Genomic DNA, 21942 nt, shown 5'->3' on the forward strand with positions numbered 1-21942 from the left:
AGAGACTTTTCCCACCTTGAACTCCATGGGGGTGTATTTCTCATTCTTGGGGGTGCCCCCACCCCCACTCTTGAAGTTCAGGTGGTTGGGGGTGGTGGGGTGGACGAGTGTGGACTCCTGAGTCTGCCGTTGGCAGCGTTGGCAGGACAGGTAGACAGCAAATGTCAGGAGACCCGAGCCCAAGAAGCAGGAAACACCAGTAGCCACCAGATGGATAAGGCTGAATCCTGCATGGGGGGAAAAAAACAAGGAATATGGTGGGGGAGTATTGGAGAAGGAGGTAACAGAGCACCCTCAAATGCCTCCTGAAATGCTTTCAAGGATGGGGAAGAGCTGAGTGTAAAGGGCGAGAGGGTGGGGACCAAACAATGTAGGGGAGGGGTAGCAAGGGAAGCTGCGGAGTCTCATTAAATGAGGACATGGGGCTTCTTTGATGGGATAAGAGAGTTTAGGGGTTAGATCAGAAGTGTAATAAAAGAGGCTCAGGTGAATCTTCTTCATTTCCCAAATAGGATGGCTGCCTCCAGTTGGGGTGTGAGGGTGAGCCTGGCATAGTCAAGGGGGATCCCTGGGCCTTTCATCCCTTCCCACCACAACCCCAAAGTCAGAGGAATGAATTCATCCTGGAACACCAGGCTTTGATAGAAATGCAATATCAAATCTGACTCTACTTACTCCATCAAGTCTTGATGGTCTTGGGGTAGGAGGTTCCAGATTTAAAAAGTAGAGTCAGGTTTGGTATTGAGAAGGGGACAAGTTTAACAGGAGTTGTCTTATAGCAAGGTCTACCTAAGACCATTTCTATGTTATTGTTGTCATGATTACCTCCACAGCTGGTGACATCGTCGATGCTGGAAGCAGGCAGGATCACTATAAGAACAAAAGTGGAGAGATTGGGGGAGGGAAGAATAACTGGGAACTGGGGAGAATCACTGGGGATCGTTCCAGATGTCTACTGAACTATGGGCTTGTGGTTCTGGGCAGGGGAGTCACTCAGCTGCTTTGGGAAGAATTGGACCATTCTCTTTAAGGGAAACACCGTTGTTCGTAGCATATTTGATGGGGACATGGGGGTGCCTGAATTTCTCCCATCCTTCTCCCATTGTCTGGAATGGAGCTGTATGAGGTTTAGGGGGCTTTCCCCTTGAAATCCCTCCATCCCCCAACCTGACTCCATGCCACAGCCCTACAGAGCAATCTTCAAGAGGAAAGATGATTCTGGAATGGAAGAATCAAGGGTCTTGAAAGTGAGGTGAGAGGGCTACGAATGTCTAGGCAACTGTACCAGGGATTTCACTGTATGGGCAGGTCCGGATCTGGGTGCCATTGCCAAGGCAGGAGATGGCCCCAGGGTCAAGTTCCTCACAGTGACGACTCCGGCTCTGGGTTCCATCCTCACCACACACGCTCCATTCAGCCCATAATGACCAGCCACCTAGGGACAAGCCTTGGGTCACCCTGCTTTTTGTCCATTTTGACCACCAGCCCAGATCTACTTCCCATGCCTCATTATTAATCTCTTTAAATGCTTTATTTTTATTTTTGTCAGGATTCCTAGACAATCTGGTTGAATGAAAAAATGAATGAAAGGTCTAGGAGACACTAAACATCTCCCTGTTGTGTTTTCTGGACAAAAGGTTAAAGTGTGGGTTCAGACATCATTTGATGATGTTGACTTCTCTTTATCATCCTTCCATCTTCCAATAACCCCCATGGCTATTACCTGGGCAAGATTGGGTGGCACAAAGTGCTTCCTCTGTGTGTAACCCAATGCAGATATCTTCACCAGGGGAAGGGGCAGGACTGGTACATGAACGTGTTCGCTGATAGTGGCCTCCCCCACAGGAAGCTGAGCATGAGGACCATGGGGTCCAACATGACCAAGCACCTCGTACTGCAAGTCAAGAGAGGACAAATGCTGGGAGGAAGGAACTTGGGCAAGAAGAAGAGTCTATAATATATAAGATTAGTAGCATCATAGATTTAGAAGTGGAATGGATCACAGAGGTCATCTAATGCAACTTCTTCATTTTATAAATGAGGAAACTGAGACTCAGAGAGATTAAATGGATTTGTCTAAAGTCATACAGGTCCTAAGAGATAAAATTGGGGAAAAGATCCTTTGCTCTAGTCTTTTAATTCCTTTCCCTACTTTATCATGCTCTCCTCCTTGCCACTCATCCATTCCGTGATTCCTTTTAGATGACTACTCCTCTCACCTACTTGGTCCCAAGTATAAGACCTAGGTTAGAAAAATCTCCCAATATCTCTAATTAATAATAGGGTATAAATGGGGGAAATGACACTAAAGACCTTGTTTCATATGTCACTGAAAACAATATGAAGCCATATACTGAGAGCTCCCTCTTCTCCCCTTCTCATTATCCTCTGACATCATTCCCCCACCATCTTTTCCTTCTTCTCCTTGCCAACCCCCATGTACTCTTGATCATTCCTTCTTTGTTACTCTAATAGATGGCTCCCACTATCACCCTACTCTCTAATCTTCAGTCTTTCCCCATTTATTGACTGCTTCTTTGTTACCTACAATTATGCCCATGTGGTCTTCATTTCTCCCCTCCACACTTGCACACTTTTACCTAATGTTTTCCTTTATCACTTCCATCTCTTGTCATCCTTGATATCCTTCAAGACTCAGTGCAGAAAAGTCAGTTTTTGCCCGAGTTCTTCCCAGTCTCTTAAGATACTTGACCCTTCTCTTCCAATATTATCTTGCTTCTATTCTTGTATATGCCTGTTTATTTACCTGTTATCTCCCCTATTAGAATCTAAGCTTCTTGGTTTGGTGTTTTTGCCTTTCCTTGTATCCCCAACATAATGCCTAGCAAAGATGCAGGACTGATTCTTGCTCATAAAAATATTGATTATGGAAGGCAGGGAAGGGAAACTGATGGACACTGTCTAGGAGAGGGAAAGGATTACCTGGGCAGGGCTGGGGGTTGCAGTCTTGATACTCAGTGACATCCCCAACACAGGGCAGGCCCCCATTTCGGGGTTCTGGGTTTGTGCAGGTTCTCTTCCGAGTCCGGAAACCTAATTCACAGTCCCGAGAACAGGATGACCAAGGTCCCCAGGCTGCCCAGCCCCCACTCACCGTATGAGGGGCATTATTTCCACTCCGAAGGAGATCTTCCACTAGGGCTAAGAGGAAAGAAGACAAGTCACAAAAAGAGGGGACCATGTCTTACCAAATCACCACATGATCATCACTCTCCCCTCTCCCCAACTTGAGAAAAGAGATCAGGTCAAGAGGCCCATCACTAACTTACTTTGTGACTTTGGATAAGCCACTTATCCAGTCTCAGTTTTCTCTAAACAATGATGAAACTGAACTAGATGTCTCCTGAGAGTCTGTAAGTCATTTTCACATCCTTCCTCCCAATTACATCTCCCTCACCTCTCCTCCCTGAAATTATAATCTGACTCTTTTTCCCTAGAGAGAGAAGTTTGGGGAAGGGGATCATCTGGAGAGCCCTTGTCTAGAGGAGAGAACTGGGGCTGCACCATCAGTGTCGCAGGCTCCAGAGCCATCTGCAGGGCAAGAGCGAGTCTCCGTCCTCTTCCTCCCAAACTGAAGGCCATGAGGATCAGGGAGAGGAGCCCGGCATGTGAAACGGAACCGCTGCTCTTGGCGGGCTCCTCCCTGGGTTACATTCACTGGGAGCCATGGCGTCCATGGGGTGTTCCGTCGTACCTCTGGGCAGCTCTCTGGGTTACAGGTCTTGTATTCCTGCCCGAGGACAAGAAAAAAGAATGTGGTCACACGGGAACCACCACCTCTTAAATCATGGACCAAGAGAGGGAAGGTCCAAGCTCTACTAGCTCTGCCAAAGGACAGCTATGTAGGTCATTCCCCTTCCTCAGATTTCAACCTCCTCATCTGGGAAATAATAGGACTTTTCATCCAAAGACCTGAAAAATTTCAGAGAAACCTCAGAGGACTTGGTTGAACTGATGCAGAGAGAAGGAAGCAAAATCTGGAGACAAATTTCCACAAAGGCCCCCAAAATGTGAAGGAAAAACTATGAGAGCCTCCAGAAATCTGATCAATGCAGTATCCCATGACAACTTCAGAGTGGTGCTGATACACTTGGCAGAGAGCTGGTAGGCTATAGGAATAAGGAATCCATTTTCTTACATGACCAATGTATGGATTTGTTTTATTCAATTGTATTGAAGGTTCTATTGCCCTGGAAAGGGGGGAAAGCTAGGAGGGCTGGGCTTGCCAGGAGTATGGGGTGGGAGGGCTTTGCTTGGAAATGAAAGAAAAGAGAAAAAGAGAAAAAAGAGAAAAGGATGCCAACAAAATTTCAAAAAGAAAAAAAAGAGAGAGGCTTAAGACTAGTTGATCCCTAAAGGTCCCATCTAGGATGCCATCTGTGAGTCTCACTCCTTGCCTCCTTTCCCAGTCCATCTTTCCCCACTTACCACACTACAGCCTGGGCAGGAATTCCCATTTTCACAGATTCGGTGTCTGGAGTGGACTCCACCCCCACAGTTGCTGCTGCATTTACTCCAGGAGCCCCAGGTAGCCCAGAAGATGGGGACAGGACATGGGCTATTCTCATTGCAGAACCTGAGTGGAGGTTGGGGAGAGAAACAAAGCCTCCAGTGAGAGGCTGGGACAGTGGGAGGGAGGGGGACAGAGGGCTAAGGAAACTGCTGAAAGTCGGTTAGGAAACACCAAGTACCACAGAACCTGGGCAACTTAGGTGGACCCTGGGTGGTGGACCAGGAATCAGGAAGACCAGAATTCAAATTCAACTCCAGATACTTCCTATCAGTATGACTCTATGCAAATCACTTAACCTCTGTCTATCTCAAACCAATTGGAAAAAGAAGATAATAAAAAATAGCATCTGACTCCCAGGAATATTGTGAGGATTAAATCAGATAATATTTGGAAAAGTACTTTGGATAATGTCTGGCACAAGATTGGCATTTTAATAAGTCCTTCCCCCCCCATTCCTTCCTTACATCTTTCCTTCCCTCCCTTGCTCCCTTTTTAGCTTCTACCCTTCCCTCCCTCCCTTCTTCCTTCCTTTCTCCCTTCCCTTTCTTCTTTTCCTCCCTTCTTCCTTCTTTCCTTCCTTCCATCCTTTCCTTCCTTCTTTCCTTCCTTTCTTCCTATCTTTCTTCCTTCCCTCCCTCTTTCCTTTTTTCTTTCCTTCCTAGGACCTGGAACCTTCCACTGATGCAAGAATTCCTGTATTTGAACAACTGAGCTCTGATCCTCACTCACCGCTCCTCCCGGCTCTTGCCCACACAGATCCGGCCCCCGTGTCGGGGGGCAGGGTTGCTGCAGCTCCGCTGTCGGACCTGGAAGCCAATCCCACAAGAGGTGCTACACAAAGCCCAAGATGACCATGGGGTCCATGCCCCATTTCTGGTGGAGACAAGAAGAAACACATCTTACTCATCAAAATCCTATCCAGAGACATTATTTTTTACCATTAATTTGATAAGATCCTTGGGGGGAAGGATTGTTTAATTCTTGTTACTTGTATTCCAAAGCCTAGTACTTTTCCTGGTAAACAGCAGGAACCTAATAAATGTTTATTGCTAAACCATATGACCCTTTATCTCTGCATTTCCTAGGCCTACTTTCTTTCTGGGATCATCACATCTAAAAATGGGGCACCTACCATTCTGAACTTATCTCAATAAGATTGTCTCTTGTATCCTTTATCTTATCTGTCTTTCTCATTGAATTGATAGTTTTTAGGACAATGACAATATGTTCCCCATAAACTTGGGGGGCCTCTGAAGGCAATGACCATGCTCCCCCATCAGACATTAGATATATATAGTTCATCCCTCTGACTCATGGAAGAGGGAGGCTTAAATGAAAGTGTATTCTCAGGATTTGGAAGAAAATCAGAAAGGTATCAAATCTAAAACTGAAGCTAATGAAATTAAGAAAGTATGATGAGAACTACTATGAAAATCTTTCCCAGACATGGTCTACTCAAAGATGATTTATAAACACAACTGATGGCATCTCTCAAATTTCATCAAAAAGGAAATTAATTAGGGCGGCTAGGTGGCACAGTGGATAGAGCAACAGCCCTGGAGTCAGGAGTACCTGAGTTCAAATCCTGTCTCAGACACTTAATAATTACCTAGCTGTGTGGCCTTGGGCAAGCCACTTAACCCCATTGACTTGCAAAAAATAAATCTAAAAAAAATTTAAAAAGGAAATTAATATAAGAGAGATTATGAAATAGTTAATAGGGATACAGATGCCCATCCTGAGGTCAATGCTCCAGTGGTAGAATTTGGTGGCTGATTCAGGAATATACAAAAAGCAGACCCAGACAGTAAATTTGACTAACTCTGATGGAGACCCATCCCAGGTTTTTAGACAGAAGTATCCCTTATGGAGGAAAAAGTCAATATATCAGTCTCTAAAGCTTGATCAAGATACCCACTTAAAGAAAGTCTAATTTTCTTCCCCAAACAATTTATAAGAAGCTACATGACATAGGGGAAATATCACTAGGCCTAGAATCCAGTAATCTGAATTCAAATGCAATTTTTGAGCCTTATTAGCTATGTGGCCATGGGCAAGTCACTGAATCTATCTCAATTTTCTCAGCTATGCAATGGGGATAATAGTACTTGGAAACTTTTAACACAAGTACTGACATAAAATGGGTGAGACAGCCCACTGTGGAAATCTTTCTATTGTGTAGAAAACTCTCTGTGAACCTTAAATTGCTATTATTATTATTATTATTATTATTATTATTATTATTATTATTATTATTTTAATTTGGATATTCTGAGTGAAGTGGTCAGTGCCAGTCTGTCCCTAGTTCTTAGGGTAGGCATAACCCCCAACCTGTAAATCAAAAAACTGCATTTTGGTTTATTACTCTTTTGAGAGTAAATCTAAAATTAATTCCAAGAACCATTTTACCTCTGAGTAAACAGATAAAACTGAACAGCTGCAATGCTCAGGGACCAGACTCTGGGCTCGGAGTGCCCCCTGCTAAGGTGGCAACCTTGTAAAGCTCAGCCCAAAGCAGCCTGCTGGTTTCTGTCATTGTCATACTTCAATTAGGATCCCTGGCAATACTTCCTTTCCTTCTCCCATTTCTCTGAGTGGCTCCCTAACCTAGGAGTCCTGGAGCAGCTTCCTGGGGAAGACACACCTGGAGCAGTTGGCAACATGAATGGTAGGTCCAGGGCAGTCCCGTCCCCCACAGCGAGGACGGGGGGAGTCACAGGCTCGGGCTCGGCACTGGCAGGAGCCGGAGTTTTCTCCATCCACGTGTTCACAAGGTTGCCATGGAGACCATGGTCCAAAGCCCCCATCCCAAGTCAGGTTCCGAACCTACAAAGAAACAAGGGGACTCAGGAGCCTGTGCTAAGTAGGGAAAGTGGGGAGACTGAGGGGGAAAGGGTGAGAAGGGTCAAGGGACAGGTCCAGAGTGATAGCTCAGCCCCTTGGCTTGGGATGGGGGAACTGGATTATGGGGAGGGGAGATGCTCCTCACTGGGCAGGTTGTGATATTCTGAATCCAGAGGCTCATGTTGGCACTGTCCTCCAGGGTGCTGCAGCGCTGTTGCTTCCCATCCCAGCCACAGTAAGGGTCCCGGGCCCCCAGGCATTCCCTGAAGGATAAAAACTCCAAGACATTCACCAAATCATGACTCTCACCACTTGCTTCCATCCCCCTTCCTCTGGCATTCTCATTTGAACCATATCCCTTGGTGAAAATAGTCATATAAAACCAAATTGTTTTTTTTTTCCAAACAAAATCAATGCAGTTAAAATTAGAAAAAAAAAATAAGCGAATAGGTGGTGCAGTGAATAGAAGGCTGGGCTTGGCATCAAGGAGATCTAGGTTCAAACCTATCATTAGACACTAAAAATTGTATCATATTAAGTCTCTTAACTTGTTTGTCCCATTTTCCTTTACTGTAAAATGGAGGTAAAAATTGTATCTAATGCCCAGGGTTATTGTGAAGAATAAATGAGACAACATTTTTAAGTACAGCACATAACTGATCATATATAATACTATTTTTGTTAACTGCAGAAAAAAAAACTTTGCAATAAGTTCTTTGATAAAGGCCTGATATTCAAGCTATGTAAGAACTGATTCAAATATATATATATATATAGGAATGACAACCATTACTCAATAGATTAAATGTCAAAGGATATGAACCTGTTGTTTTCAAAGGAAGAAATTTAGTCATATGAAAAGTTCTCCAAACCACTAATAATTAGAGAAATGCACATTAAAACAACTCTGAGGTTCTACCTCACACCCATCAGATCAGCAGATGACAAAAAAAAGGAAAATGGCAGTTTTGTAATAAGCAAAGCAAGACAACTTGGAACCATATCTGGAAAGATGTATCCTTTGATCCAGAGATTCCACCACTGGGTTGATACCCTCAAAGAAATAAAAGAAAAAGGAAAAGGACCTAATTGCACATATCTTTGGCACTAGAAAAAAGAAACAAAGGGGTGCTTATCATTGGGAAATGGCTGAACAAGTTATGGTATATGATGTAATGGAAATCTATTGTGCCATGAGAAATGATGGAGACAAACAGTTTCAGAGGAAACTGGAAAGAGTTGATACAGAGGAAAGTGAGCACAACCAGGAACATAATCTATATAGTAAAACATTTTAAGGAAAATCAATTTTGAAAGATTTAAGAACTCTGATCAACACAATGATCAATCAAGATTCCAGAGAACCAATAAGGAGACACCTATCTCTTGAGAGAATGTATATGGACTCAAGGTGTAGAATAAAACATATATTTTTGGCCCAGGCCATCATGTGGATTTGTTTTGCTTGGCTATGTATATTGATAACAAGGGTATTTTTCTATTTTCATTTTGAAAGAGGAGTTGGGAGAAGGGGATCTAATAATAGTGTCAAAAAAAAGGAAATGAGAGTGAAACTTTTTTTAATGCACAGAAGAGAATAGAAGGTTAAAAGGAAATTAAGAAACCAGGACAGTTTTGAATGTGCTGAATTATTATATACTTATTTATTTTAAAGCAAGCTATATACAAAATAGAGATTTATGGTTTCCCATATGAATTCTTTTTTTCTGTTCTACTTTACATTTCTTTTTTGGTATTTGTTAAGTTTGAAATGAAAAGATAAAATTTCAAAAAAAATAGCTGGATGGCCCCCCACATATAGTTAGATGTCTACCCTACCTACCACTGAGCCAAATCCCTTTCAATTAGAGTCACCAGAGAAGAAGACAGAGCTAATGAAAAGGAAAAAGCACTATTAATCCCAGTTAGAAGTGGCTGCCTTCTGTCCTGAAATATAGTGGTATCCTGGATTATATTCCCAAATTTTGACAAGCAATACCAGTTTCCTTTGTGGATACCTCTAACTGGATGTCCCAGAGACATCTCAAACTCAACATGTCCAGAACTGAACTCATTATTATTCTCTCCAAACCCTCCTCTCTTCCAAGCTGTCAAAGGTGCCGCCATCTTCTAGTATCCCAGGTTCAAAACCTTAGTATTATTTTTAATTCTTCAACCTTCTCTCATTTCATATAAATTCTATCTTCATGGTATCTCTCATATCTGATCCCTTATTTCTACTCACCCATCTACCATCCTAATTCAAGCTTTCATTACCTCTGATTTAGATTATCTTACCTAGATTATTACGACAGCCTATAATGAGATTCCTGGCTTCCAATTTCTCATCACTTTACACGCTGCTGTCAAAGTTGTTTCCCACTAGGTACAGCTCTGGATCATGCCACTCCTCTACTCTATCTATTTCATTGGCTCTATTGCTTCTTTTTAAAAAAATTTAAAAAACTTATTTAAATTCATTTTAAATGAATTTTACTCATTTTGAAAAAGACAAAAAAGAACATTTCCATATATACAGCACAACAAAAGAAGAATATTCAATATAAAACCATAAATTTCCATTTTGCACTATTCATTTATTTATTTATTTTTGGGAAATCCCTGTAATCAATACTACACATCATTTTCAATGCCCTGTCTTTCTATGCTTCCTTCTAAGTTTTCTTTTGTTCTCTGAATTTTTATTTTTTTCTCTCTATTGCTTCTAGGATTACAAAATAATAATAATAGCTCCTTTTTAACTTAATCTGACTCCAACCTTCCTTTCCAGCCTTGTTGAAATGTAAGCTGACCCACCACCTCCTCTGTGTCATCCAATCAAACTGTCACATAACACTCCATCTCCCACCTCCATGATATTGTACTGGCTAACCCCGCTGCCTGAAAAACACTTCTTTTCACCTCTGCCTCTCTGAGCCTTTTCTTCCTTTAAGATTCAATTTATGGCCTCAGATACTAAATACTTGCTTAGCTATGTGGCCTTGGGCAAGTCACTTAACCCCATTGCCTTGCAAAAACCAAAAAGAAAATAATAATAAGGGATACAATTTAAGGACCAGCTAGGTGGTACCGTGGATAGAGTACTAGCCCTGGAATAAGAAGGATATGAGTTCAAATCTGATCTCAGACATTTACCAGCTGTGTAACCCTAATTGCCTCAAAAAATAAAAATAAAAAAAGATTCAATTCAAGCACAACCTTTGGTTGAGAGCCTTTCTTGATACCTAAAAGATGCCAGTCTCCTTCCTAACTCCTTCATATTTCACCACTCTGGATTTATCTGTGTTTATTATTAGATTTCTTTTGTATGTATTTGTCTTCCCATTAGAATGAAAATTCTTTGGAATTATTTAACTTTTTGTATTTGTTCTCCCAGCACAGACCACTGAGTAGATGCTTAATAGAGGCTTATCCATTGATTTTTGTTCACATCAGGTGATGTTAGAATCTATGTCTTTCTGATTCTGGGTCTGCCCCCAATTCATAGCTGGCTACTTTTTCCTTGATGACCTTTTCCACTGGGGCACCTTTATATTTTCTTTTCCTTTTTGAAAAAAAAAGAAAATAAATTTTCACCTGATAGACTTCAGGCAAGAGAGAGACAGTGACTAAAGAAATGGATTGAATCAAGATTTATGACCCATCACCACACACAGCAAGGAAAAGAGAGAGAAGACAGATCCAGGGTATGAGGGAGCCCAGGAGAAGCTTGTTTCCAGACTGTTCACTGCTAATCCCTCTGAAGAAGCTGGATCCTCCAACCCCTGGGTCTTTATTACTGCCCCCCAGGTCCTCTAAAGTTGCTGCTCTGGCAGGGTGGGCATGGGCATGGATGCTCCTGTCGCCTCAGTGGAAGGAAGGTCAAAGATGTAGGCAGAGGGAGGCCAGAAGATAACAAAGGACAGTCTCTGAGGTCAGCATAAGATCATAGATTTAAAGCCAGAAAGGACCTTAGAGGTCAGGTCCAGACCCTTCCCTTTCCAGGTAAGGAAACTGAGGGTCAAAGAGTTGAAATACTTTGCCCAGGGTCACATAATTAATAAAAATCTGGGTTAGAATTTGAACCCAGATCTTCCTGATTACAGGTCAAGGGCTCTATCCATTGCAAACTTTCTGGTGATGAGGAGTATGGCTGGGGGGTATGCAGGAGTCAGGTTGAACTGGGCCCAAGAAAGCCACTTGTTAAACGTTCAATGTGTGAGCATTTATACATCAGAAATCTGCAAACTCTACACATCAGGGTTTGATTTATTGTCTTGTTGATTGTTTAGACTTAAGAAGGTAATGGAGAAAATGAATTTTATAATAATTTATTAAAATAAATATTAATAATGCAATATGTTATATAATTATATATTGCATGAATATATAACTCTATATAATAACAATATCATATAAGATGATATTTTATAATACAATGATCATATATAATTTGAAAGTTAATAATGAAAATTAAAAGTATGTTTTGACCAATCACCTTATAGATACTTCTAACTAGATGTCTCAGAGAGATCTCAAACTCATTATGTTCAGAACTAAACTCATTATTGTTCCCTCTAAACTCTTCCCTCTTCCAAATTTCCCATTTCTGTCAAAGGTATTACCAAGACTCATAGGCTTTGTTACTGTGAATCCCTATCTGTGGTTCCCACTACCTCAAAGAGCCATATGACTATTGTTCCATGAGTCCTTTAGAATCTGGTTATGCAGGTTTGCAATCAGATGGCCTGAATTCGAATTCTGACTTTACCATCTAACACCTGAGTCTCTTACGTAAAATGTAAAATGAGAAGGTTGTGGTAGATGAACCTGTGTCACATACCAGAGGCCTCTGAGGCACTAAAGCTTGGATATGCATGCATAATGTACCTGTAGCTGCAACCTGGAGGAAGCTTTCATACACCTGACATGAGATGTAGGATCATAGATTAGAGCTAGAAGAAACTCTACATAATAATATATTAATAATACTATAATACTACAGTATTGCAACACTATAACATTAAATAATACTATAATGTTATATATAATACTATAATATATATATATGTATAATAAACTCTATTGTCTGGCACAGTTGCTTTAATAAATGCTTATTCCCTTGCCTTGCCAGGAACAACTCTTCATTTTATAGATGATGAACTAAGCCCTAGAAGTTGCACGACCTAGGGAATAGAGGTGAGATGGCTTATATGCTTGGAGTTAATGGGTGATGCAGGCTTTGAACTCAGATCCTGTTGTTCCCAATTTGCTACTTTTTCCACCCCCCCCCCAATGAATGGTCAATTGGTCTCCTATAGGATAAAACATCTTTTGCTTCCTTATCACTCACTGGCAGGTTCATGAATCTTGGCATGAGACTCATATGGAAAGAAATCTAGCCTCCTCATTATAGTAAATGATTTGCATAAATTTAACTTTTCTAAGAAATGGTGATTGCTTTTGAAACATTCTTATTCACCATGGTGTCCATTTTCCTGTTTTTTTTCCAGCATTGTTTAAATAGGTTGTATTAAAGCTGTGATTTACACATCTTTCTTCTCCTTGTCATCCTTTCTTTCTACTATGATATTTATCTTGACCTTTGCTCTAACTAGTCAATGATTTGAAATTTGTTTCTGAGAAGAATCAGGTACATTATTTCATACAAATTTGTTTTATTAGTTTTACTTTGAAATGAAAATGTTCATCCTCTAATTTCTTTGCCTTATGGAATAAAAAAGAAGCACTGGATCAATTGATGTAATTTCATCCTTTGAGGGCTTTTTAAATTCATGGCTTTCTCATGTCAGGGTCTGGAATCAGGAAGACTTAAATTCAAATCCAGTCTCAGATACTTGCTAACTGTATGAACCTGGATGGGTCACTTAACCATTGCTTGCCCCAATTTCCTCATCTGTAAGATCAATTAGAGAAGGCAATGGCAAACTACTCTAGCATCTTTGCCAAGAAAACTCCAAATGGGGTCATAAAGAGTATCTGAACAAGAAAACTGAACAAGGGGGGAAAAAAAAGATGTTTTTGGTTCTTCCACTGTACCATCCCCCATCCAGTACCTTCAGATTTTTTCTCAAAGAAAGTATTCATGCCATGTAGAAGCATAAGACTTCCAACAATTAGTAAGAAGCATTTGGTCTCTTTCATCACTTGTTCCAAAATCATATTTTCCAACTTATTATTTTTTCTCAGCCTTCCTAGGGCCCATTTCTAAATGAATGTCACAGGTTGGCAAGGTATAGGTTGATTTAGTTTGGAAGAACTGATAAAGAACTTCACAGAACCTACTTATTTCTTCATTCTCTTCATTGGATGTTTGTGAATGAGAAGCAATTTTGTCTGTAGTAGGACATTTGCTTACATTTACTGGGAGCATTTATGAGGCAAAATAATCGAGTATTCCAGGACACAATACCTCTTGGTGCCTTGATGTACAAGAGGAGTCCACAGCAGCTTTACAAATATTATCTAATCCTTACATCAGCCCTATCAGATAGGTACTATTATAATCCTCACTTTTATAGTTGGGGAAAGTGAAGCAAACAATGGTCAAGTGACTTCCTCAGGGTCATTCAGTTAGTAAAAGTACCTGAGGATGGATTTGAACTCAGGTCCTCCCGACTTCAGTCTCCTATGACACCTAGCTGCCCTACTCTAAAGTTTACAAACTGCTTCACAAAAATCCTCTCGGCAACCTTGTGAGATAGCTACTACTATTGAGCCCCATTTTTACAAATGAGGAAGCTGAGATAGAGGTTAAGTGACTTGCCCAGGGTCACACAGCTAGTAGGTGTCTATTCAGGACTTGAACTCTGGTCTTTCTGTCTCCAGATCCAGCATTCTATCTATTATAATCACCTTGCTACCTCATACATGGATTTCAGCCTCTCCCCACTTTTACTGAGAGAAGTGAATAAAGATATATGAAATGAATTCAAGAGACCTCAAAGCCTTAATAATAACAGCTGATGATGCTGAGAAAAACCGAAAAGTAGTGTTCCAGATCAGTAGCCCCTGCCCCCTCGCCTCTGGTACCCCGACTTACCCCTGGGTACGGTAGGCGGTGCACCTCTCCAGTGGGATCCTCAGCACCCCATCATTCAACCCCACAAAGAGCACTCGGGCACTGTGAAGTATGCGCAGGCTACGCAGAGGCTCGCGCCGCCCAGGAGGCAGCACCTGTAGCTCCTCCAGGTAGCAGCCACGCAGGCTGCGGCTGGCTGAGGACAACGCCTTCAGGATGGTGCCCGACTCTGAGTGGGAGAGGCAGAGACCACAGTCTGACCATCAGATTTCTCTAACTATCTAGAACTTCTTGAACTAGAATCCAAGGGAAGGGGCATTGACAAAGAGTGTTCTCTCCGTTCTGGGCCTGACTGATGTGCCCACCCAAGGGTGTGGATGGAGAGGGAGAGGTGGCCCTGAAGATAGAGAAGTGGATCACATACCAGCTGTCTGTCTCTCTGATACAGGCCCCTGGGCTTTTCTACAGGTACTTTGCCTTCTCAGGTGAAAACTAAGGCTCAGAACTATACCAATCAGATTTTTAACAACTTTACTAGGGATTTTTCCTCCTTACTTCCCAAATGCAAATGTAAGGGTATCAGAATCCAAAGCTGCATACAGGTCCAATGCCTCTGTCAGACCCAAAATCCATTTTTTACATACTCTCATGGTCCTTGTCCCCTTATCAAAGACACCTCCCCCAAGTCATGGGGTTCCAAGTTGACTACAGTCTCTCAAAATCAATCATTGTTCCTCATGGACGTATGTCGACTCTCAGTCACACCACACACATTTGTTCATTTTTTTCCTTTCTTTAATTCTTTCCTCTCCCCTCTTTTCTTCTCTCTTTTCCATTTCTCTTTTCCTCTCTCTCTCTCTCTCTCTCTCTCTCTCTCTCTCTCTCTCTCTCTCCCTCCCTCCCTCCCTCCCTCCCCCCTTCCTAGCTCTCTCTCTTTCTCCCTCTTCTCTTTTATTTTCTCCCATTCTCCTCTCTCCCTCTTTCTATGTTATCCCTCCCTTTCTCCTTTCCTTCCCTTCCTCTCTCTTTTCCCCTCTTCTCTCTCCTTTTCTCCCTCTTTTCTCCCCTTCTTTTGTCTTCTTCCCTCCATTTTCTCTCTCCCCTTCTCCTCTTTCCTCCCTCTCTATACTTCCTCTTTTTCTCCCTCTCTCTTCTCTCCTCTTTTCTCTCCTTCCCTCCCTCCCTCTCTCCTTGTTTTCTCCTTTCCATCCCTTCCTCTCTCTCTCCCTACTCTCTCTCTCTCTCCTCTCTTCCTCTCCCATTTCTCTCCCTTCTCTCCTTCAGCCCCTCTTTCTCTTCCTCCATCCCTATCTCTCTACTGCCTCCTTCTTTCACTCAATCATTGCCTCCCACACATCACAAACACCTCCATCTGGATCTCACTATCATTGAGACATGACTCTGGGTCACCAGCATCCAAGGAACATAACACTCTCTAAATGTCAGACAGCTGCACAAATGTTGCATCTTTTCTGCAAAGTTATTTGCTTTCTCTGGAGATATCCTTAATTAACACAGAGGAGGGTCTTACCAGTGCCAATGTAAAGCACATGATAGAGAGTGTCCTTTCCCTGCACGAGATCCACCACCAAATGAGAGAAGCGGACGCTGTCCTGTGTGATACAGGGGTCCGGCGTCACAGGCTGAATCACCTCGCTCATCAGGAACAGACGCTGGGCATCCTGCAAGCTCCTCTCCGTTAGGTTCTCATTGGGGCCAACATCTCGCAAGGTTCCACACTGAGAATCAGAAGTGGAGAGTCCCACACTCATAAGTTCCACTCAGGACTCTCCAGTTATCCACACCCAGCCCCAACCCTCCCTGCCTCTAGTTCCATGAATCTCTAATATGGTCCTTTATGAGACTCAAATAATCCAGAAATCAGGATGCATCAGGAGGATTTTGGATAAATTAGATGCTGCCTCAATTGGCCAGTTTCACCATAAATCTCCTTAAGTTTAATGAGGTCTAGCTTTTGTCCTCCATCTCTCCCTGGCAATGTTCTCATCCCATAGGTAGATAAGGAAAAATTGGCTAGGGAAGATGAGGAAAGAGTATCTAAAAATGAGGCTAGGGTTGGGATTTTATATGAGAGGCTGGAGGTGGTAGAAAGAATGAGAAAATCCTGGTAGAACTGAAAAATTCATTTGTTCTAAGATAATAGAGAGTAGATTCTGCCAAAGATTCTTTTCTCAGACCCTTTCCTTTACTTTCTACAGACACTGAAACAGCCCAGCCTCCCATCTCTACCTCTGAGCAGGACTGGAAATTTGGATGGGTGTTAGAAAATCTTAGTCCTAATCCTGAATCTGTTACTAACAAGTTGTGAAACCTTGGACAAATCATTTCACCTCCATGGACCTCAGTTTTCCCATCTATAAAAATGAAGGTTTTGGATTAGATAAGTTCTAAGATTCCTACAGAAGTGCCATTTTATAGGTCTGTGATTCAGAAGCCAAACTTATTAAGCTATTCTTCACTTTGCACCCTACCAACTCTATTCCTTTCTTCACCCAGATAGGGGAGATGACATTCACATCAAAAATGGACATTGATGTCCCTTAGTAACTCAGTTATGGTCACCTTAGGGTACTCGCTTTTCTTCCAGGAAATTAAAAATGACCCTTTCCCCATGACTGCCAATAACCAGAGAGAAAGAGTTTTGGGATTGCATTTGAGGTGGTAGTGATCAGAAATGAGGGGAGGGAGTGGGAAACAGAAGGGTAACTGTACCTGAAAGTTGGGGATGGGGTTGGCAATGGGGAGCCAGGCAGCCCTTGGATTCTCCTGGAAGCGGAAGGGGCCATTGAAGGCTTGGGAGATGGCACTGAGGTTGAAAGCGCAGACGGCAGAAGCGGCGATGCTATTTCTGGAAGGGAAAGGAGGCAGGTGGAATCACCGCAGGCATGTCACCCTTTCCCCTTCCCACCCATGGTGGGAATTAAAAGTCAGCTGTGCCTTGTTCCTGGTCCTCTCCTGCCCATTCCCCTGCTTTGTTGCTGAGTCTTCAAAGGTTCCTGCCAGTTCTGGCCAACGGGATCTGGCCCAGTGATGGACCATGCATTGGGCCGGCAAGAGCTCTGAGAGTGGGGGCTGTCTTTTGTCAGTCTTTGCACCCCCACCACTTATCCTAGTTTGTGCTGAATAAGTGCTTACTGACTGACTGACAGACAGATCTAGACATAGATGTGTTCTATGTATGCATGCATGTATGTGTGTGGCTATGCATGCATATATAAAATATACTAGTTTATATTCATTTGCCTCCCAATAGAATATAAAATCCTTGAGAACAAGATTATGTCCCTTTTTTTTTCCTTCTTTATATCACTAGAACCTAACACAATGTCTAGCAAATAGTAGGCACTTAATAAACATTGATTGACTGGCTGAAAAGCCAGGTATACACACAAAGCCTTATCCTGGAAGTTCTTAATCTAATGGGTAAAACAGAACATCCCAAACATATCAAAGCTTTAGAGCTGGAAAGGATCTCAAATACCACCTGACCCAATCTCCTCATTATACAGATGAGGAAACTGAGGCTCGTCACCAGAAGGGAGCCACTAGGGGATGTTTTTTCAGTCATGGTAGATCCTGAAAGCTGTCTCCATAGAATGGAGGAGGGATGCCCTTCACTGGTGGCATGGGCACCCATGCTAATGAAAATCATGACTCTTCAATAATGAAGTATGTGGCCTGTACCCACAGAGCTAGGCATTGCCCCACCTGGCTGCTCCTTGAAGTCAGGGAATATTTGAGGTTTTGTCTTTATATTCCCATTATCTAGCCTGGTGCCTTGCATACAGTAGGTGCTTAATAAATTCTGGTTGGTGTAAATTAAATTACTCTACTTCTACTGTACATCCAGAACCAAGGAACCCTTGGCTGTTGGTGAGTCATTTTGGGGGCTTTATCTTTTCTGGTTGAATATGGGTGTGTGTGTGTGTGTCTCTCTGTACAGGAATTCACACATTTTAAGATGTACCCTGGAAAGCAGCTGTAGATGAGGGATGCGGAAGGGTCTGAAAACTATATCTGGGGAGAAACACATAAGAATTGAGGGTGTTTAGCTTAAAAAAGAGGAAATTATGAGGAAACTGGTAGCTGTTTGCAAATAAATGAAGGTCTGAACTACAGAAGAGAGAATAAAGATGTTTTCTATTCACCCAGAAGGCCAGATGATCAATTAATGGGTAGAACATTAACAATGATAGTTAGCAATCAGATTTTTTTATATATCTACAAATATAAATATCTATCTATCTATTTATCTGGTTGGTTTTGTTGTTCAGTTGTGTCCAACTCTTTGTGGTCCTATTTGTTTTGGCTATTTTTTTTAAATGAAAGATACTGAAGTGGTTTATCATTTCCTTCCTTCACCAGCTCATTTAACAAATGAGGAAATCAAGGCAAAGAAGGTGAAGTGACTTGCCCAGGGTCACACACAGATTTGAACTCAGGAAGATGAGTCTTACTGATATTTGGGTCTGGTATTCTATCCACTGTATGGTTACCTACGTGTTTGTGTGTGTATGCATCCCCTGTACTACCTAACCACCACATAAAGATATATTTACATATTTTCATTTAAATTACCTAAAACTATAAACATATTTTTATATATTACACATATCTTTAGACCATACAAAGGGCCTCCCATGTATCATCTCATTTGATTCTCACAATAACTCTTTGGAAGTAGATACCATCATTATCCCCATTATACAGATGAAGAAACTGAGGTTGAGAGAGGCTAGATAAACTTTCCCAAATCCCATAGCTAATAAATATCCAGAGCAGGATTCAAACTCTGTTCAACCCCATTCCAAGTCCACTGATCTATTTTCCCCTATCTTTCAACTGCCTCTGTAGAGAAGCAATCTATAGGTCACTCTCAATATCAGACTTTGACAAATTTGAAGGCATCAGAGATACCTACTCCAGTACCCCACCCCACTTCCATCACCATTTAGCTGATAAAGCCTAGAGGACAAGTGAGGAGTCACACAGACTAGAATCCAGGGTTCAGGGTTCCTGATAGTGTATCAGCATTAGGAAAACCTTCCCTGAATACACCTACAGTCAAAGGAGGTATTGGGCACACCTTCACTAAAACTTCACACACACACACCCACACACACACACACCCCCACACACACACACCACCCCCACACACACATTTGATGGTTTATTTATTTATGATATTAACAAATTTTTTGAGTTCCAAATTCTCTCCTTCTCCCTTTAAGCCTTTAGTTGAAGGCTGGGTATCTTGGGTATTGATGGATTCCTCCCTGGGTGGGAAATTGGATTAATTGTCCTCTCAATTCCCTTCCAATTCTAAAACTTTGTGACTATTCTTCCTTAGTAAGTTAGCCACATACATATCTATGATTAGAATTATATATTTTTATATTTCTGCACAGGCAAAATTACTACAATTTTTTTCTAATTTAGTGTCTATAATCAAAGTCACCGTCAAATACTTTCCTTCACATCACACAGAGTTTCATTTTCATCCCGTATGCACATGTACATGTAATTCACAAGTTAAAAGACAAAAATGTCTTTGATCTGGTTCTTTTACACCATAGCATCCCTTCTATCTCCACTCCCCCCGGATAGTTTGGGGCGGCAGCCTCAGAAGAACATTAGATTGAGAAAACTGGGTTTAAATCCTAGCTCAGCTATTTGCTAGCTGTGGGTGGGACTAGAGGCCTCTTCCCTCAGTGCCCTATGACTCAGTTTCCCCATCTGTAAGATTAGGAGATTGAATGGAATAATCCCTAAAATCTCATTCTGTTTTTAAAATCCTAGGAATCTTTGTTCCCATTAATGGCCTATCATTATCCAGGTCTCTTATTGGGTTGGTTGTTTTGTGTTCCTAATATTTCCTTGCATCCTGCTACAAATCCAACTTAGTCCAAGTGAATAATATGTTTGAAATAGTATTAGAGATAGGGATTGAAAGGGGTGGCTAGGTGGCATAGTGGATAGAGCACGGGCCCTGGAGTCAGGAGTACATGAGTTCAAATCCGACCTCAGACACTTAATAATTACCTAGCTCTGTGGCGTTAGGCAAGCCACTTAATCCCATTGCCTTGCAAAAGAAACATTTAAAAAAACCCTAAAATAAAAAAAAATAGGGACTGAACCTGTGATTACACTGGCATGGGGGCTCCAGGGTGAAGAAACTCCCTCCAATTAGGGTTGGCATGTTCTCCAAAACTCATGATCCAGAGGTGTCAAATAGGCCTGTCTGTAGTTGCCTTGGAACCAGATTAAAATGCAATTGGAAAATAATTAACAAATTAAATCAACAACAGAATTTTATTGTTGTTGTTCAGTCATTTTAGTTTCTTCATGACTCCATTTGATGTTTTCTTTGACAAAGATACAGAAGTGGTTTGCAATTTTCTTCTCCAGCATTTTTACAGAAGAACTGAGACAAACAGGGTTAAGTGATTTGCCCAGGGTCACACAGTCAATGTGGGTCAACGGCAGGACTTGAATGCAGGTCTTTCTGTCTTAGAATCAGCTTTCTACCATAATTCTATAATTCATTTGATAGAATTTTATTTAGAGTTTTTACATCAAAATTCATTAAGGAAACTGGTTTAGATCTTGAGTCCATATTGGCCTCATAAAAGGTAAAATGTTCTCCTCAATTATTGAGAACAATTTGTGTAGCATAAGTTTTAATTATCTTTAAATGTTTGATAGAATTCAATTGGAAATCTGTCTGCCCTGGGGTATTCTTTCTCTTCCCCTTTTGGTAGTTGCTTTACAATCTGCTCAATTTAATTTTTCTAAGCCTGGGTTGTTTAGAATCTCTAAGTCATGTTCCGTTAATTTAAGAATTTTATATTCTTAAGGGTAATCACCCAATCCTTTTGAATTTGCAGTTTTGCTAGCATACAATTGCATATAGGATTTTCTGATAAGCCACTTTTTTATTCTCTGTTATGAATTCACTCAATTCGTTTTTTATTTTGATAATTTGATCCCCTCCCCTTTCTTCTGTGGATCAGATTAGCAAAGTTAACTACTGTGAGTGTCTTGAGTCTAGACTACCACTAATTGCTTCCCAGCCTTAGGCCACATATTTTTATGGATTCCCTTCTTAAGAACAAGGTAAAGGGGAGTCCCAGACCTGCAATGATGGCTTGGAGTAGAAGGAGGGAGATAGAATAAGAAGCAAGCACGCTGAGATCAGTATCTGGAAATCTGGAGGCAGAGGGAAGAGAGATGACTGGATTATCATTTGGATTAGATGGCACAGTGAACAGAATGCTGGACCTGGTGTCGAGGAGACCTGAGTTCACATGTGACCTCAGGCTCTAGTTCTAAGACTGGGTAAATCACTTAACACTGGGTGCCTCAGTTTCCTCATCTGTAAACTGAGCTGAGAAAAGAAATAACAAACTACCCCGGTCTCCTTGCCAAGAGAACCCTAAATGGGGTCACAAAAAGTCAGAATTTAAGAATAACAGACAGACTCTAGGTCTTAGAACTACAG

General features: G+C 41.7%; 1 protein-coding gene across 3 annotated transcripts in view; it reads right to left on the bottom strand.

The window, feature by feature from the left end:
* SEMA5B (semaphorin 5B) overlaps positions 1–21942 on the bottom strand; it is a 191669-nt gene that overhangs the window by 3217 nt on the left and 166510 nt on the right. For all 3 annotated transcript variants that reach the window (XM_074214665.1, XM_074214667.1, XM_074214666.1), the window contains 13 exons: positions 17154–17289; positions 15952–16159; positions 14442–14649; positions 7524–7641; positions 7179–7360; positions 5264–5407; positions 4450–4597; positions 3526–3751; positions 2944–3162; positions 1724–1894; positions 1286–1435; positions 826–870; positions 16–227 (listed from right to left, as the gene is read on the bottom strand). In XM_074214665.1, coding sequence (XP_074070766.1) covers positions 16–227; positions 826–870; positions 1286–1435; positions 1724–1894; positions 2944–3162; positions 3526–3751; positions 4450–4597; positions 5264–5407; positions 7179–7360; positions 7524–7641; positions 14442–14649; positions 15952–16159; positions 17154–17289 — 2167 coding nt within the window. The remainder of the gene's footprint in view (positions 1–15; positions 228–825; positions 871–1285; positions 1436–1723; positions 1895–2943; positions 3163–3525; positions 3752–4449; positions 4598–5263; positions 5408–7178; positions 7361–7523; positions 7642–14441; positions 14650–15951; positions 16160–17153; positions 17290–21942) is intronic.

The sequence above is a fragment of the Macrotis lagotis genome, chromosome 1, assembly GCF_037893015.1.
Source record: "Macrotis lagotis isolate mMagLag1 chromosome 1, bilby.v1.9.chrom.fasta, whole genome shotgun sequence".
Taxonomy (NCBI): Eukaryota; Metazoa; Chordata; class Mammalia; order Peramelemorphia; family Peramelidae; genus Macrotis; species Macrotis lagotis.